This window comes from Pteropus medius, unplaced genomic scaffold (genome assembly GCF_902729225.1).
Source record: "Pteropus medius unplaced genomic scaffold, Ma_sr-lr_union100, whole genome shotgun sequence".
Lineage (NCBI taxonomy): Eukaryota > Metazoa > Chordata > Mammalia > Chiroptera > Pteropodidae > Pteropus > Pteropus medius.
The window spans coordinates 2,539,356-2,552,065 of NW_024352783.1; the positions used below are offsets into that span (position 1 = coordinate 2,539,356).

At 45.4% G+C, this 12,710-nt stretch overlaps 1 protein-coding gene across 1 annotated transcript in view; it reads right to left on the reverse strand.

The window, feature by feature from the left end:
• Positions 1-1,003: 1,003 nt before the first annotated feature.
• The window catches only part of MYH13 (myosin heavy chain 13), a 52,688-nt gene continuing 40,981 nt past the window's right edge, over positions 1,004-12,710 (reverse strand). Inside the window, exons 27-40 of the mRNA XM_039847353.1 lie at positions 12,442-12,568; positions 12,235-12,353; positions 10,971-11,167; positions 10,426-10,609; positions 9,860-10,025; positions 9,083-9,207; positions 8,011-8,319; positions 7,727-7,930; positions 6,103-6,228; positions 5,636-5,806; positions 3,288-3,392; positions 3,096-3,191; positions 1,519-1,653; positions 1,004-1,101 (exon numbers count right to left, since the gene is read on the reverse strand). Coding sequence (XP_039703287.1) covers positions 1,087-1,101; positions 1,519-1,653; positions 3,096-3,191; positions 3,288-3,392; positions 5,636-5,806; positions 6,103-6,228; positions 7,727-7,930; positions 8,011-8,319; positions 9,083-9,207; positions 9,860-10,025; positions 10,426-10,609; positions 10,971-11,167; positions 12,235-12,353; positions 12,442-12,568 — 2,079 coding nt within the window. The 3' untranslated portion in view covers positions 1,004-1,086. The remainder of the gene's footprint in view (positions 1,102-1,518; positions 1,654-3,095; positions 3,192-3,287; positions 3,393-5,635; positions 5,807-6,102; positions 6,229-7,726; positions 7,931-8,010; positions 8,320-9,082; positions 9,208-9,859; positions 10,026-10,425; positions 10,610-10,970; positions 11,168-12,234; positions 12,354-12,441; positions 12,569-12,710) is intronic.

Below are 12,710 nucleotides of genomic sequence, written 5' to 3' on the forward strand. Positions count from 1 at the left end.
CAGTTGGTATGTGACAATATCAGAATTTTATCCAGGTGTGTTGGAACCCGAAGCCTATCTCCTGAACATACTGGTCAGTTTGCCAGTGAGGTACCTCAGGTTCAGAGAATACATGTAAGCACTCCAAGGCCAAACAGCTATGGCTCTTAAGTGGTCAGGCTTGGACTCAAATTTAGAATCAGCTCCTAATCCTGTTCTGTTCTACCCTGCTACATTCCCACCCACTCAGGGTAAGTAAAGCAACATAATTAGTATCAGTGGCATCCCTAGGGTTTGAGAGAGAGCCCTAAAACTAGCTGTGGCTTTTCTATTGGTGCCTGGTCTGAGGCTCAGCCTGGACTTTGGAAGTCAATGGCACCTGCCACCTACTCTCTTTACCTTTTGGCCCTGGGCACCATACAGCTGGAGAGGAGCGACTCCAACCAGAAGGAAGAGCAAGGCTTGCAAGATAGGAAAGCCTCTATCTAGTCTTTTCTAAAGCATCTATCTTCCCAGGAATGCATGCATTTGAGAACACCTACTACCTGCTCAGATGTTTGGAAGCTGTGGGTGGGTCTGAGAGGAGTGTAGACATGCTCCCTAAGAGGGACGGGATGGAAAAGCAGAGCTGCTTGATGGAAAAGCCTTGCCTGGGAATCTGGATTTTGGGGTCTAGTCTCCACCCTGCCCTGGACAACTACAGGCAAAGTGCTTAATCTATCTGAGCCCAGTTTCCCTATCTGCAAATTTAGGGAGAAAATGGGGAACTAAATTTGAAAGAATCATGAGTTCCTAGGAAGAAAATGTGCTATAGTTACTTGACAGGGTTTTTATTTTTAAATGCCAAGGAAGTCGGTGATTTATTTGACAATGGGTTGGATTTCTACCTTTCTAACTGGGGCAAGGAGGACTCACTTGCATATTTCTTACTTTCTATATGAACAAGAGATCAGGCAAGGATCTGAAAAACACTCCATGGAAGAGGAATGGACCGTGATAATAAACACAGTAGAGCCAAGTATCTGAGTAGTTAGGAGAATTTATTTCTCACAACATCTTCTCTCCACTCTCCCGGAGGTGCCCATGGCAACGGGCACCAGAAGGACCTCATTCTTCCATCTTCTGTGGAAGAAAAAAATCATACACAGGATATGAGTCACACCTAAGGCAAGGCTGAGTATCATCTTCAAGTGGGGCAGCTAGAAAGGCTGGAACTTCAGACAAATATTAAGGAATGGTATTGTAAAAACAAAGCAAGTCAAGCCCCTGTAGAAGAGATGCATCTCCTGGTAAGCAGGAGTTTATTGGATAGGGCCTCCTGCAACAGGAAGGAACTGGGATGATAAGATGTATGGCTCTCGATCCCTCTCTACTCATTCTCCTGAGAGCCTGAAACCATGGGAATCTGGCTAAAGTAGTGGCATCTGTGAGCGCATGACCAACAGCAAAGAAGAGGAACCCACAGTCACCTTCCAAATTCTCCCTGGTGCTCCCTTGGTCCTGGGGCTCAGAATCTCTGGGGAAGAAATCTGCTCTCACCTGGCCCCCCATATCTCTCCTCTTGGCCCTCAGCTTGTTGACCTGGGACTCGGCGATGTCAGCTCGCTCCTCGGCCTCCTCCAGTTCGTGCTGGACCCTCCGGCACCTGGACAGCTGTGTGTTGGCCTGCTCTTCCTGAATGGAAGACAGAGGGGTAGGAGGCTGAGGAAGACCCCCACTCAGGCTCTGAGGCCCCCAGTCCTTGCAGGCCTCTGGGGAATTGGGGAACTAGGAGAGCTTGGGCTCCAGATTCCCTGTCTACAGAGGACAGAAAGCTGAGCTCTCCAGGGGTGATGATCCACCTGTACCCCTCTTCCCCCACACCCCTCCTCTATGCCATCTATCCCACTGAAGCATTTTGAATAATACCCAAGTCCAGAGTCCTCCCAAGGCATCTAGAGGTATCAGAGACCAATGGCCTAAGTCCCTTTTGCCCTGTTCCTGCACCCAGCACAATCTGCCTGTGACCAGGCCATTGTATGGGCCTATTTCAGAATGAGCCAAGGGTTCCTGACAAAGGTGACCTCCTGGGCACCCTCCAGGCTGGCCAGTCCTGCTGCGACTGTACTAATGTGATGGGCATGAAACTCTCCCCCCATGTAACCAGTTCAGATCTACTTCCCTGAGGTCGGGATGGAACTGACCAGCCTCATGGGCAGGGAAGAAAAGGGACAAGGAAAGAAACCACATGTCCCTTATTAATCTAGGGCAGGGTCTTCCAAATTTTGTTTCTCAGAATGCTAGTCCTGTGGGATGGGATGCTCTGCACATAATAAGAAGGTTCCTAGGTCCATTAGGGTGAGAAATGTTGCATTCTAGAAGGTCTCTTCCACTTTGAAGAGTCAATTACATATAATCTGCAAAATCTGAGAAATCCTTGAAGTAAAGCAACCAGTTCAACTTTTTTAACCCAGCGTTTCCCAGACTATTTCTTTTCTGTAAAAGAACCCCACATCCCCCACAACCCCCAGCCCTGGCTTCCTGCTATTAACATCCCTCAGACCTAGTGTCTCCAGAAGATACTTTGGGAATTTTTGGTTTCAGCCCATTCCACTTCCTCCCTTTTGGTTTCCCCTATTTGATCAAGGGCAGATGAATAAGGATGGACTGGAGCGGTGGGAGTTAGGGAGGGCTGGGTCAGGACTGGGTGGTGGGACTAGGGGTAGGGTGGGTGGGACGTGACGTGAACTAGGGTGAGGTGTCTAAGGTCAGCCATGGGCAAAGAGGGCTGGTGGTCGTGATGAGGTGGTTAGGGAGTCACGATGAAGCAAGTCTTGCAGGTGGACTAAGATGCTCTGAGGTCTTGGGGTGGGGTTGTGTGGGGTGGGCTGAGGCAGAGTGAAGGGAGGGACAGGGCTGGGCCATGTGAGGTGAGGCAAGAGGCACAGAGGAAGTGGAGGTGGAGTGGGATTGTGTAACACGGACCAAGGGAGGGAGGAGGGCAAGAGTCCCTGTGTTTATAGCCCATGAAAACTCAGGCCTCAGGCTCTGCAGACTCTAAGAAACAGCAACACACTCCCTCTCAGGGCTGGGGGACACCCAGGCTGTCATGAGCTCCCTGGACCTCCAATACTCACGGCCTCCTCAGCCTGCCTCTTGTAAGTCTTCACTTTGGCCTGCAGCTTGTCCACTAGGTCCTGGAGCCTGAGGATATTCTTGCGGTCTTCCTCAGCCTGCAAAAGAGCATCTATGTTAGGGGGCCCCAAAGGCACTGCTGTTCTGATGGGATCTGATCGATAAAACATTCACTGAGGTTTTGAGACCTCTACCTGGTAAGTCATTTCCTTGACTTTTCGCTCATATTTGTGGGCCCCCTTCAGAGCTTCAGCTCCCCTCTTCTGTTCAGCATCAAGTTCATTTTCCAACTCCCGCACCTAGGTGTGGTGAAGAGAACGCAGAATTCAAGTTAGATCTCCCGGGCTTCTCTCCTGGACTCATGTGTCCATCATTTTAGAGTGAACTTAATATCCTCTAATTATATTTTGCAAAAATGTCTCCTCTTAGGGTTCAGAAACCACATTTTATTCACAAGGCTGCCACTACTGCATGCAGTGGCTTTGTGCAAATGAAAACAAGATGCTCTCTTTGGGCAGGGGCAACCCAGGTGCATACAGCTTAGCTATTGGGTTGGGCTTTGCAAAAGACATCCCTTCTTCTCGGGCCATGCAGCTTGGTGAGGCTGTGCTTCAGCTCTGACTTGTCCTTGCAGGTGAAACCTGCTTGACTGTTCATGGTGGCCCTGATTCCAGATCAAGTAAGACAGCAGGGGGCATGGAGAGAACTTGCACCAGGAATAGCCCAAGGTGTGCTCAAGTTCCAGGTCCAGCTGAATGATCCAAAGCAAGACAGCTGCCCTCACTGGGAATGAGGTTTTTTTTTTTTGTATTTAGGATGGAGATTACAATTCCCATGCAAGCTAACTCCAATGTTGGGATCAAATTAGACAAAGGATATGGAAATATTTTTTAAATGATAAAGTGCTACATGGGTGTTCATTTCATAGCTGCTTCCACCTTTCCTGAAGTCTTGAGGGGAGAGGACAGCCATCAACAACTCAGGTCACCAACTGTGGCCCCAAATCTATAATCCAGAGAGAGCCAAGAAGTGGGGGTGGCGGCCAGCCACTGAGAATCCCAGCCACCACAGATGGAACGCAGCTCTGGGCTTGCAGACTCACTAGATCAACTGTGAAATTTACTAGTAGAACTGGCTAACTCTGGGCACTGTTCCAAAAGAGACCTCCAACCTCCACCCTCTACCCTACTGGTCCTGTGAAACTGTCTCCCATCAGGTTCTACAAAACATTTATTTCCCTAGGAGTGCTCTCTGGGTCTCTGTAAAGTTTATGAGACCAAGATAACTGAGGAGCTGGAAACTGGAGGACTTTCAAGGCTCCTCATCATGCAAGGGAAAGGCTGGCTGAGGGCTCCCTGCCAACCTAGGCATCAAAGAATTCTGGAGGGTGGCATGGGTTCTGGTCCCTCCCTTGGGGGAGGGATCCATGAGAAGGACAAGCCTAAGCTCATTTTAATAGATAGAATAAGGAAAAATAAGCATTTAAAGAATTTTTTAAGCATTTAAAGAGAATAAGGAAATATAAGCATTTAAAGAATTTTTTTGGAAGCTCTAACTTTCATGGTGTTTACTTTTGTTACTCATGCCTTGTAGTTTTTAGCCAAAAAAAAAAAAAAATCTTTTCACATTTAAAGTGTATAAGTGCTGGTGACCACTTCCTTGGGAGGCTGACATAAAGAATGACTTCATTTGAGTCTTTCCTGCTGGGAGAAGTAGTTCCCTTCTTTTTGCCTCCTCCTCCTCTTCTTTCCCTCCCACTCTCATTTCCTTTCTCCCGGTGACAACAGAGACATTTTGACAACCTCCCCCACAGAGTCCTTCTCCAAAATGTTAGCTGGTAGTGGAGTCCATTTTAAAAACAAATGAAATAAACCATTATGGGACTAAAGGGGGGAAAAACCCAAGAGAAACAGAAAACAAAGGGAACAATCAACAAAGAAACTAAACAACTATAAAATATGTTCCCAGATGGAGAAAAAGCAGACTGTCCTATGTGGGGCATTGGCGTTCCTGGTGCATTAGCCTGGAGGAAGTGCCCATCATCTTTCATTTAGGATGCAGTGAAAAATATACCAGAACTGCAGATTGTGTTTAGAGGTTAGGAAATCTGGGAAAGGACTGAGACCCAGAAGTGGAACATGGAGGGAGACTACAGATATTATATAGGATAGGCCATCATTTATCAAAGAGGAGCTTGGTTCAAAATTTAAATTCCACTAAAATGTGTAATTTTATGATTGTAAAGTACACCCCTCCCCATTTATGTATATCTGAAACTATGTAATACCAGAACATTTAAAAATGTCATTACACTATATTATTGAGGCATAAACATTCTAAAGTAGATTCGTGTGTATTGGGCTGTAGGGGCTGATGAAAGAGCAATAGGTAGGAAATTTTGCAAGTAGTCCTCAAACTAAGTCTGCAGTCTACTCAATCAGTGGCCACTTTCCCAACACCTAAATTTCTGACTTGTGATTCTGCCTGGGGCTGCAGAACTGGATATCACTTTGAGAGTGAGAGCCCTCTCAAGTCACTCTACCCGGTTCTCCAGTTTCTGGATCTGCTTCTTCCCGCCCTTCAGGGCCAGCTGCTCAGCTTCATCCAGACGGTGCTGCAGGTCCTTCACCGTCTGCTCCAGGTTCTTCTTCATCCGCTCCAGGTGGGCGCTGGTGTCCTGCTCCTTCTTCAGTTCCTCAGCCATCATGGCCGCCTGGTTAAATTCACAGAAAACATAGGTGGGCTATTTGCCCATCCCTACCCAGAGCACACAGAAGATACTGTTAAGGTTGGTATTGTGCATGCCGATAAGCGCTTCCCTCACTCAGCCATCACTGAGTACGCATAGCACTTCTCCTCATTTTCCCTCTGCTCAGTTCATCTCCCCAGGAAGTCACCACTGACTGCTTGTAGGTCTTAAAAAATAAAACCTACTTGTCATGCCCTGGTTTAGAAGCACCTTTCATATATCTCCCAATGGCATCTTTGAAGAGAAAGAATGGAGCTCACATCCGTGATGGCTTTCTTGGCCTTCTCCTCTGCATTTCTGGATTCCTGGATAGAGTTCTCCACCTCCACCTGACACTGAGCTATGTCAGCTTCTAGTTTTTTCTTGATATTTATCAGGCTTGTGTTCTACAAGAAAAGTTAGATTCCAGAGGTATAGGTTGTATTTGGACAGTTAAAACAATTGGAAGGGAGAGAGTAAGTGGTGAAGGAAATAAATCATGATTATGTTCCATTTCTTATTTTTCACATGGGGATTTGCTAGATATTGCTTCATTCTTGACAAAACAGAAGGTCCTGAGACAGACTCAAGAATTGCATATAAAATAATTGAATAAATGATAAAGGTAAACTTTCAAATATTTGAGGAAGAATAGATTATTCAATAAAAGGTATTGGAATAAGGAAATGATGGATAGACATAACAATATAAAATGAAAAATAATTCTAATGATCAAAATATACCACAAATGGAATTGTAAGAGTGAAGACAAACTGAAATACATTTGCAATGTATATTATTGAAAAAATATTCCCTTCCTTAACATATAAGACAAATCAATAAAAAAAGGGGCAAAAAATACAAATAGGTAAGATACACCAGAAGAAATACAAGCGGCAAAAAAATATGATGAAATGTTCTGCTTCATTAGTAATCAAATAAATAAGAATTTTGAAAAAGATGTATTTTCAACAATAAAATTGGTGATGATTAAAAAATAATAGCTAGGGTTTTTGAGAATTTATAGGAAGGAGCTCTCACATATTTTCCAAATGGGGTTAAAAAATGAGGACAATCTAATTAAAGATTAATTTACAATATATTATAAATGTCTTTAGTATTTGGACTGTGAAGTTTTACTTCTGGGAATTTATTTAATTCTAGGAATTTAAGGAAATAATAATAATGGATATATGTGAAAACTTAGTTATAAAGAAGTTCATTATAGCAATCTTTCTAATAGCAAAGTTTTTTTTTTTTTGCAGAACAGTGTAAAACATCCAACCATAGAGGATTGATTAAATAAATATCATAATACACAACTATAATGGTCTACTTTTCTGCCATTAAAAATAGTCATAGAAGACTAAAGATGTAGAAATATGTTCATGACACATAATTAAATGAAAATAAGTTGCAAAACCAGTTTGATCACATTTTTACAAAAAATATATTTATGTATATAGACAAGGGCTTAGAATGAAAGATCTCAAATGCTAACAATATGGTTGGTATTTTTCTTCTATTCGTTTGCTTGTATTCCCTATTTTTTATAATATGGAATTAAAAAAAAACTTTTATAAAAATAATTATTTCGAAGACGATTTTAATTTTCTATGATTGTGGCTTAAATGTTTTTTCCTCTGTGAAGACTTCTCTAGCCCTTTTATGCAATAATCCACGCTTCCGTGCTCTAATTTCCCCACAACAGGAATGCACTTTTGCCTTTAGATAAAAGAAGGCTAAGAAATTCGTCCATCTAGAGTCAAAGTTATTTCAAGAACTAAACTAAATGAAACTTTGTCTTGATTGCTAGTCTGGGAGGAGAGGTGGGGGCTCCTGTCCATGGTGCTGGTCTCCGGCCTGCCTCCAGGGGGAACCTCAATTGGAGGGAGGAGGACGCACCTGGGAGTGCAGGAGCTGCACGCGGTCGCTGGCGTCCAGCAGCTCCTGCTCTGACAGCCTTCGGGTCCGCTCTGTCTGGTCCAGGGCCACCTTTATCTCCTCCAGCTCTTCCAGCAAGAGACCATTCCTTCGCTCTGTGATGGCCAGCTGCTCCTTGAGGTCCTCATTGTTCCTCAGGGCGTCATCCAGGTGCAGCTGGGAGTCCTTCAGGGAAAACCAGGAGTGAGGCCAGAGCCCAGGGCAGGCCCAGGGCCAGCCAGACCTGCCAGAGGCCACACCCTCACCTTGAGCTGGCCTTGGACTGAGCGCAGGTGTTTCTGGGTCTCTGCCAACTGGCGGCTGGAGTGGCCCAGCTGAATCTCCATCTCATTGAGATCACCCTCCATCTTCTTCTTCAGCCTCAGGGCGTCGTTCCGGCTCCTGATCTCAGCATCCAGCATGCTTTGCATGGCCTCTGCTGCCCGCTGGCTGTTTCTTTTTAGCTGCTCTATTTCTTCATCCTTCTCAGTGACCTTGCGGTCAAGTTCGGATTTTACCTGGCTCAGCTCTAGTTGCACACGCAAAATCTTGCTCTCTTCATGTTCCAAGGAACCCTAATAAAAGCAAAGGAGAGAATGGAAGTGCTGTGGGTAGCCATCTTCTTGAATGGGTATTTTCATCCCCTTTATGATAAAATGAGTATGATAAAAATACCCATTTTACAAGTAAGTAGAACAATACTCAGAGGTCAAACAATTTTGCTCCCAAATGTCCCTACTAGTAATGAAATTGGATCTAAAATTTTGTTATTAACAGTAACGTCTTGAGAGGTACAGAGCATCTTTTTGAATTAGCGAAAATTTTATTGAGTGTGTCTATTTTAATAGGGCCATAAGTCAGGAGCCAATCTGTTCTCTAAAATGACAGGGCAATTGCTCTCCCATTACCCTGCCTTATGCAAATTTCCCTAGCAACATTTCAATCACCCACCCTACGCTAGCTATAGCTGATTATGACATCAGGACACTGCACTGTTTTGACTGCAGAATTCTCAGGAGTTAAAGAGGTTCGTGTGCAAATCCCTGTTAAAACTGAGGGATTCGGAGCCAGCTCTTGGGATGTTTGGTGAGTGATTTCTTGCTTCCTGACAGGAAGACATTGGGGACACAAAGAACAAATTTATTTATTTTCAAAAGAGGGAAATACAATGGACTAGACTGAACACCCAGGAGATGAAGCAGCAGAGCACAGCTGTCTGCCCCAGGGCAGCTGGATGTTCTTCCTGGTGGAGCCTCAGTGCCTCCTAGCAGGAAGGGGCTCCTCTCCTTTAGTGCCCTGCCTTCTTGAGCTTCTGCGTGTCACATCCAAGACACTTGCCTCCACCTCTTCTAGAGAAGCTTGGAGGTCTGACTTTTCTTGCTCCACTTGCTTCTTGTTCTTTTCCACTTCCTGAAGATTCTTTCCAGTTTCTGCAATCTGCTCCGTTAGGTCAGAAATCTCTTCTGCAAAGAACAAACTTGGTTTAGCCTGTTGCAACAGGCTCCATTTGACAGCACGAGCATTTGCCAAGCAATTTAGGGATGGGTGATTTATCCACGACGTTTATAGAGGAGAGAATACAGTGAAGTCCTTTGGGTGAGGTGTCGGCATGACACAGGTTCATTGCCTCATCTGAACCGTGCAGAGAGAGGAGTGACAAGAGCACTATACAGCTAGCCCTAAAACTTCACGAAGTATACGAAATGGTCCAGAAAGAACCGGAGGAGAGAATTGTGGAGAAAATGCACAGAATTATAGTCTTTCGGAACTAGGGGCATCAGTGCATGGCTTAATTTTGAAGGTCAGGAGTCAGAGGTCCTAAGGACTTAGTGACATGCCCATGGACACAAAGCCACATGAAGACAGAATCTTTGGAAATTTTATTCTCTAACAGTGAACTTAGAAGCCCACTGTGTCCTCCGTTCTCGAGGTTGGGACTTTGCTGCTACTATGCCTTATGTTAGGAAGGTTCAGGCCTTGGGATGGGCTGAGTAGATGTGAGGATTTTGTGGGGCAGTGGGAAGGAGGCATTTGGAGGTGGCTGTGGCCACATGGGGGAGGGGTGGCCAGAAGAGAAGGGGAATATTACACACCTGTGGTGGGGAGCGAGCTCACCTTGCAGATTTTTATTCTCCCGCCTCAGCGTCTCTAACTGATCCACCACCTCCTCGTAGGCGTTTCGCATCTTGAAGATTTCAGTACTAAGTGACCTGGACTCTTTCTGAGCTGCTTCCAACTCAGCTTGACTCTCATCTAGCTTTTGCTTCCACTCTGCAAGGACCTAAGAGTAACAAAGGCATGTGTGAGAAGCAGCAAGGGCCTAGGGACTGTTTGCAATGCCAGGGTTTTATCCTTCCATCCTTAGGGACCAGAGAAACAGGGTATATGTGTGGGGGGTAGCATTCTGGATCAGGGGCTCTAAACTGATATCTGTACAGCGATCTACTGTATTCTTGAAGATGTTTTGATCTCAAAGTAAGCCGAATTAGCTTTAACGAAAAATAAATTTCCCTTTGGAGGGACCGTCACAAAAGTAAAGAGACACTGCAAAGCCCCAAACCTCCCAAACTGGGACGTGATGCTCTGACTGAGGGCCTCCCATAATATATGTGCATCTCACACATGTGGACGCAAAAGGCTGTCACTTTCATCACCACTCTTATAAATTTGTAGGGAAGGACCTTATCGAAGTTCCTCTGCTTCTTGTCCAAGGTGGCACAAGCTGTGTTGGCCCGCTCCAAATCCAGCATCAGGTCATCCACTTCTCCCTGAAGCCTCTGCTTGGTTTTTTCCAAGGAAGCACACTTGGAGCTCACCGCCTCTGTGTTTTCTTCTGCTTCCTGGAGCCTCTGGGCCAGTTTTTTTCTAAGAGAATCAGATTTTTCTTTTCTTAGCAAAAGTAGACTGTTTCAGAAGTGTCAGATCAGAAGAAAAACAGTCTGTAAGGGATTGGAATTTGATAAGACCAACACCTAGAGTTGATGAATGGAGAGGGTTTAAGAAACATTTAAAGAATCCCAAAGCACTTGGTGGCAAAGCAGGTCACCAAGGAGGCCCCAGGGAATCAGGTGGAATAGATTATGCCACACAGGAAGGACAGGGAGACCCTATCTGAATTCTTAAGAAAACCTGAAGGCCTGGGCAGAGAGATGCTCCAGGAAGAAATCTCTGTTCTTTCACTTGTGTCCCAGGGTCATCTCTCTTACAGTAACCTAGGAGCCCATACTTGGCCTCCTCCAGCTCCTCTGTGCGCTGGATGGCGTCTGTCTCATATTTGGTCCTCCACTGGGCGACCTCGCTGTTGGCCTTGGACAGCGCCCTCTGCAGCTCAGCTTTGCCTTCCTGCTCCTCCTCATACTGTTCCCGCAGCAGGTCGCAGTCGTGGCGGGAGGACTGCAGGGCGTGGGCCAGGGCGTTCTTGGCCTGCGGAATTACGGTGGTGACATATTGTGAAAATATTTGGCTATTTTACAAGTTAAGATATTTTTATTTAAACCAGCATTTCTCAAGTTCAATCATTCCCATGCTGCCTTCACGAGAAGGAAAACTTAGCTGCTACTGTATCCTGGCTGGAGGACAGCCCCCTGCTCCTGTAATGGACCTTCTCATTACTCAGTCAGGCTCTGGTTCTCACCACTCCCCTCCCACCGACCCTGGTCCACCAAAGACCCTTACCACATGATAGAAAGATGGGAGACAAATATAGCACTTGCTCTTTTTTAGCTGGAGCATGGGAGAATTCCAAAAGATTGCTCTGTAAGTCTGAGCTGGTACATGGCAACCTCAGAATTATAATTATACACTTTCTGTGGACTCCTGGATTCTCATTCCAACACTTGAACACGTTGCCAGCATTACTAAGCACCTATGGTGAGCATGGTTCTATTGTGCACTGTACCACCTTCTACAAGTACAGTAGGGAAAAATTATTCTTGCCCTATAGGAGTTTACAGATCAGTCGGGAGACATGCACTATAAACATAAGTATCTAGATATTCACATAAGAGCATGAAGATGATATTCATGTTTATGCAGATGTCCCCAGGGTACTCCTAAACTCATACAGTCTTTTGGGAGAAAGGGAGTTTAAAATTGAGTGTTGTAGCAGATGATACACAAAGTGTGATGAAAAAAAAGAAAAGGAGGACGTTTCATGGGGCTGGGATGAATTGCTGGACAGAGTGAAAGAATTTACAGAGGCCCAGATGATCAAGCTGGCGCAGTGATGGGGAAGGGGTTCTGGAGAGGGAAGTTTACTAGACGACCCTGTGGGAGACCGAGGAGCCCAGAGGATAGAGCACCTTGAAAGAGTTTTCCAGCTCTGAGGCAGGAGATCAATGCCACGGCCCTCTAGCCTCAAACACTAGGTTCCTACCACACTCCAAGGCAGAGAGGAGAAGCATCAGATTTTGTGATGTAGCACTGCCTCCAACCAGCTTCCTGGCTCATCAGGTTGTGTCTGACTCTGCCATACCAAGAAGTATCCTTACCTTGGTTTCTTCTTCCAGTTGCCTCTTAAGCTCTTCTAGCTGCTGGGTGAGGGTCTGCTTGCCTTTCGTTAGCTGTAAAACCAGAGCCTCCTTTTCTTCCACTTGGTGGCTCAGCTCCCCTACCAAACAGACATGGTTCCCATGTCAGCCTTGCTGCCCACCCTCTCCCATGGCCCAGCTGGACCCCAGCGCCCTGCTCGTCCTCACCATTTTGGGTCTGCAGTCTTGCCTTCTGCATGTTCAGATCATGGATTAATTGTGTCTGTTGTTCGTCCTTGGCTTTGATTTCATTAAATTGGTCTTCCGCAGTCCGGCACATTCTTTCCATGTTACCCTTTAAAAAGAAAAATTCAGTGTGAATGAGAAAAATAAGTTCCTGGTGTCCAATATTGAACTGGACGATTCAATAATTTAGTTTCTTGTCAGGTAAAATAAAAATGCAGAATACATAAAGATCATTTTAAAAATGATCGTTT